The 5012-nt window shown below is 37.9% G+C and overlaps 2 protein-coding genes across 4 annotated transcripts; one reads left to right on the forward strand and one right to left on the reverse strand.

The window, feature by feature from the left end:
- The first annotated feature begins 110 nt into the window (after nt 1-110).
- LOC111366242 (F-box protein At1g30790-like) lies at nt 111-2159 on the forward strand. 3 transcript variants are annotated; one of them, XM_022986961.1, is made up of 2 exons: nt 111-1505; nt 1710-2159. In XM_022986961.1, the coding sequence occupies exons 1-2, from the start codon at nt 578-580 to the stop codon at nt 1874-1876; spliced, it is 1095 nt and encodes a 364-aa protein (XP_022842729.1). In that variant the 5' UTR covers nt 111-577; the 3' UTR covers nt 1877-2159. The 3 variants fall into 3 exon arrangements, with proteins under 3 accessions (XP_022842729.1, XP_022842728.1, XP_022842727.1); XM_022986960.1 differs by having other exon boundaries at nt 111-1496; nt 1701-2159; XM_022986959.1 differs by having other exon boundaries at nt 111-1301; nt 1506-2159.
- Nucleotides 2160-2315: 156 nt separating this feature from the next.
- LOC111366243 (protein ABSCISIC ACID-INSENSITIVE 5-like) lies at nt 2316-4652 on the reverse strand. Its single transcript, XM_022986962.1, has 4 exons — nt 3517-4652; nt 3276-3347; nt 3089-3118; nt 2316-2654 (listed from the first exon to the last, which is right to left on the reverse strand). Exons 1-4 carry the CDS (start codon nt 4576-4578, stop codon nt 2553-2555), a joined length of 1266 nt encoding a protein of 421 aa, XP_022842730.1. The 5' UTR covers nt 4579-4652; the 3' UTR covers nt 2316-2552.
- Between the last annotated feature and the right edge of the window lie 360 nt (nt 4653-5012).

Genomic DNA, 5012 nt, shown 5'->3' on the forward strand with positions numbered 1-5012 from the left:
TTCATCTTTTCTTGTTGGAATGGTTTTGACATTTACATGGTTCATCTTTTCTTGTTGGAATGGTTTTGACATTTACATGGTTCATCTTTTCTTGTTGGAATGGTTTTGACATTTACATGGTTCATCTTTTCTTGTTGGAATGGTTTTGACATTTACATGGTTCATCTTTTCTTGTTGGAATGGTTTTGACCAATTCGGTTGATTGGTGGTTAGATTAGAAAAAAAGAATAAACAAACAATTCTCCCTTTTGACAAATTCATATATTCCGAATAATCGCATACGTTACCTGCTCTGAAGTTTGCAAGCATTCATCGTATTTAAAGGAAGCATCATGCCATTCTTTGAAAGTCCACTGCCGCCGCTCCAGCAACCTGTTTATTTAAACACTGATGAAGTAATTATGTGGTATCTTCCCTTCAATTTAATCAATTTGAAGCTTCAAATGACTTTCTCTGCAGAAACAGAGAGTCCTCTGCTACCTGTATAGAGATATCGATGAGTCGGTCCAACAGTTGATCAATATAACAATCTAAAACCAGAAGATAGACAAAGAAGGAAAGAGTTATAGGGTGGAAAATGAAAGGAATTGACGACTTTCCTCGTGATTTGATCATTGAAATACTCTCAAGACTTCCTGCTAAGGTTCTCTGCAAGTTCAGGTGCGTCTCAAAACGATGGTACAATTTATTAACTAATGACAGGGACTTGATGACGCGTCACTCAGAATTGTCCAAGCTAAAACCTCTATTATTGATCCGGAAATATATTTCGGATGCAAATGGGGAACCGGATAGAAGCAAAGTCACTATTGAATTGACCTCAATAGACACGGAGGGAAATATAACAGATGAATTCAGGGAAGTACTTGATGGACCTGTTCATACATTCATTTCTTGCTATCCTTTCAGTGTTTTATGCTGCATGTACTCGCTTTATGTTTGCAATCCTAGTATTCATCAAGTTGTTCGAGTCCCATATCCGTCTAATGCTCGTCTATACAACGTAGGATTTGGACACCTTCCCAAGTCGAACGAGTTTAAAATTGTGCATTTGTTGTACCATTCCTTTGTTGGAGACGGAAAAATTGGTTGCGAGATTTTTAGTTTTAAACATGGTGAGGGAGTCCACTCTGGCTTTTGGAGAACACTTGGAGATTATCCTTGTAGTGCCTGGATTGATGGTCACCCTCTATGCCTGAATAAAGCTATATATTGGGGACTAATTGCTACTTCGTGGAACGACAAGTCTATTCTCTCATTCAACTTGGAGAACGAAGAATTTAACGTTATTTCTTATCCCGCATTTGATTCTGAAAAGTACATTTTCTTGGAATATACAGGGATTAAGGGGTGTTTATCTTTGGTGGGGTGTTCAGCAGGAACATCTGCCCTGGATATATGGTTGCTGAAGGATGAGAAGAAGATTTGGGTGTTGGAATATAGTATTAGTCTCTCCCCCTTAAATGTTATGTTTTTGATTCCTTGTGATAATCAGGGTGAAGAACCATTTGATTCTGAAAAGTACATTTTCTTGGAATATACAGGGATTAAGGGGTGTTTATCTTTGGTGGGGTGTTCAGCAGGAACATCTGCCCTGGATATATGGTTGCTGAAGGATGAGAAGAAGATTTGGGTGTTGGAATATAGTATTAGTCTCTCCCCCTTAAATGTTATGTTTTTGATTCCTTGTGATAATCAGGGTGAAGAACTATTGATCCATGTGGAGCAAAGAGGGCTCATTTGTTTTAGTGTCAAGAATCAAACCTGTAGACGGGTTGAATACTGCAGAGCCATGAAGAATTTCAATAAGCCATGTCTTTACTATGATAGCCTTATTCCTCTAAGCTCTGTGACACATCGAATTGAAAAGTACTAGGTAGTATTACAGAAGACGATAAAGCTAAGATGTAGCATTATATTGTCGAGTACTGTGTATCAAAAATGTCTAGAATCATAGAGAGAGTGATACTTTCTACAAATTGGAATATTTGGGTCACTGTAGAAGAAAGGGTCCCTGGAATCTTGTTCCCTTGATGGCGTAGATTGTATTTTTCTTTTCATAAGCATGTTTTTTTTTCCTAGTTTATTTGTTTCGATCTTTGATCTTATGTATGCAAAGTATTTTGTATAATATAAAAAATAATTGCAGTTGTGTTGCATGTAATTGTATCATGCTATTGGATAGTTAATGCTTCTAGAAAACTTATTCATTATGCTACAAATGAAGAGATATTTGGACTTCATTAATACATATGATACTGCATTTCACCATCAGCCGTTGATTTATGACTATTTGGAGTAAAAAATCCTGCAGAAACACGAAATATGACCTTATGTCCATATATAAATTATATAGGTATACAGAAGAGTATATAGCTTTACGACTTCTGCGAAAAGACTAGCATGACTAGATTATTACACTTTCAAAATAATAAAACAAACATATACTGTATAAGCTAAATCCAGCAAATATCCCCTACTACTGATTTTGCTTTCCTATCCCCTCTTCCCAGTCCTCAGAAAAATGGCTTCTGACAGGCCAATCCTCGACTTCAATAAGAGCAACTCAGGCATCGTCTCATCACTCTCAGTTTCTCGTTTGTTTTCTGGGCCTTGGTCTGTGCCTGCACCTTCATTCTTGCTTCCTCAAAGTTCTGTGTCCAAAGAATACAGAAGCACAAGAACATATAATCGAAAAGTAAAGTCTATATAATCATATCTAGGAGTGTGACTCTACATTAGCCCAAGTAATTAACCATTAAAAGCATGTTTCATTACAGCACCTGATAGAACTGAAGAGTAATATACATGATTTTTAGTTATTTTTCTTCCTAAATACTATTCAATCCTTTCTAATACTATGTACCAAACATGTAGAAAATGCATGTTGACACACATCTCTGCAACGTCAAAATTCATTACATTTGCCAGTTTGTAAGATTGGGATTCACATTCTTTTTTAGTTGGTAATGTATATGCTGATCTTCGGTGTACAATGTAGTCAATTTTTATCATGTGAACTACTAATATGGTACTAGATATAATCCCTGGTAAAATAGGGAAAAGACTAGAATTTGGCATGATTTACCTGCTGTTTTCTTTTCCTCTCTAGTTTGGCCTGTTTCAAGTCAAAGGAATATAAGAGTGTTACAAACAACACGTGCCAACATCACGAAGAACGACATTTAGGTAATTGAAGACAAACCAAGAACAACAGCTAGGACTAACAGAATTCTATATCTAAAAATATTCACTAGTAACATTTCTATAATTACCAGAGCCTGTTGTAGGTGTTCATTCTCTTCTTTTAACTGTTTTAATTCTGCTTCAAGTTCAACAGTGTAAGCCTGCCAAACAACGTTGATGTTGAAAATTATGAGTTGCCAAAAATCGAATCATAAGCTTTATCTGGTTCCAAAATCTTCAAAATCAAATCCAATATCCAGCAAAGTTTGTTTTAACTGCAATATTACTACGTATTTTGATCCTGAACACTATAAGAAGAAAATGGAATACCTGCTTCCTGGCTCTAGATCGCGCAGCTGACTCTCTATTCTTGATCATCCTTCGTTGTCGCCTCTCCACAACCCTCTCAACCTGACCATCTGCGTTTCGCTTCCTCCCTCCTTTATTCCCACTCGTATTCGAACCATGATGATTACTGTTCTCCACCTGGTTTGTGCACAATCTATCCGAGGACAGTGGACTTATTGGGGATCCCATTTCCAATCCCTGCACTTGCTCATATCCTCCGGCACTGCTATTTCCTGTTCTCCCGCCATAGACTATCAATGGTTGATGTGCATACCTAACACCCTTTTTCATTCCTCCAGGGTAACCTGGTGGATCTCCAACGCCACTTTGCGGAAGAGCATGATATGTAGCAACATTAGCATCATTGGCATTACCACCAATATTGCCTCCTCCCATCCCCATTCCAGGTGGGGCGACAAAATTAGACGGCACAGCATAATCTCTGTTTGGATACATTCCATATTGCTGGTGTTGAGGTTGCACCTGGGGGTGATTCTGTTCCCTTACAACCCCTGCTTTAACCAAGAAATCTTCCAGTGTCATCTCCCCAAATGTCCGCTGTCTCTGAGTACTACGAGGATTCTGAACATGAGTGTCGTTAATATGTTGGCGCTGATCTTTGTGAATATCAGACCATACTTCATCCACTGTTTTCTGACACAGAGGCTCGGGAATACTAAGCGAACCTTGTCTGGATAAGTTTGACTGCTTGGGTATACCCTTAGCCATTGAAGCATTACTTTCTTGCAAGAGATTCTGTTTCCCATTGATATTGTTACCATTGGCTGTGGCAATTGTTGCTTGGGTGTTTGTAGCTTGATTTTCTTCAGCAGTCCATATGCTATTGAGAAACTCATCCATATTCATCGAGCCAAAGTTTCTGCCCTTCTCACTAAGATTCTGTTGAAACTCATCGAGGGTAAGCGAGTATATGGATGACTGTTGGCCTATTGACTTAGAAGTCTGAATCTTGGGCTGTTGGTGTGGTTGCAAAGTTGACTCAACCTCTTCTTGAGATATGATAGCCGGGTCCTCTATGACCATCTTGAGATTTTGGTATCAAATTCTTCTTCAGGTTACGCTTGCTAGTTGCTTGGTTAAGACGCTGCTGCACTGTATCAGTACCTGCAGTGGTCAAGGCGAAAGGAAATTCTTTAAAACTGTAATTGATTATCAATTTTTCCAATATGATATATACTGCATTCTTATTGAGAATAATAATATAATATAATTCTCATGTTAAGAAACTATATATTAAAGACTCGTCTCTGTTTATGTAATGTCTATACAATGATAATGAACACCATACAGTAAAATTTATACTAACTTGCCTCAATCATGTTATCGAACTATTTAGCAGTCTATCGACCTGTAGGCCAAACATGTCTATTATTTGCACTAAATGCAAGTTAGGTCTAACAGGTAAGATGTATGGTCTGCGTGCGTATCTCCTAGGTGTCAAGTATGCGACTATTCTA

The sequence above is a fragment of the Olea europaea genome, chromosome 17 (genome assembly GCF_002742605.1).
Source record: "Olea europaea var. sylvestris chromosome 17, O_europaea_v1, whole genome shotgun sequence".
In the NCBI taxonomy this organism is placed as follows: Eukaryota; Viridiplantae; Streptophyta; class Magnoliopsida; order Lamiales; family Oleaceae; genus Olea; species Olea europaea.

Coding starts and splice junctions, on each gene's coding strand:
- LOC111366242 (XM_022986961.1), top strand. CDS start 578: ATGAAAGGAATTGACGACTTTCCTCGTGATTTGATCATTGAAATACTC. Junction 1,506..1,709: donor TGATAATCAGGGTGAAGAAC/CATTTGATTCTG, acceptor AGGGTGAAGAAC/TATTGATCCATGTGGAGCAA.
- LOC111366243 (XM_022986962.1), bottom strand. CDS start 4,578: ATGGTCATAGAGGACCCGGCTATCATATCTCAAGAAGAGGTTGAGTCA. Junction 3,348..3,516: donor GATCTAGAGCCAGGAAGCAG/GTATTCCATTTT, acceptor GTTGTTTGGCAG/GCTTACACTGTTGAACTTGA. Junction 2,655..3,088: donor AGAGGAAAAGAAAACAGCAG/GTAAATCATGCC, acceptor CTTTGGACACAG/AACTTTGAGGAAGCAAGAAT.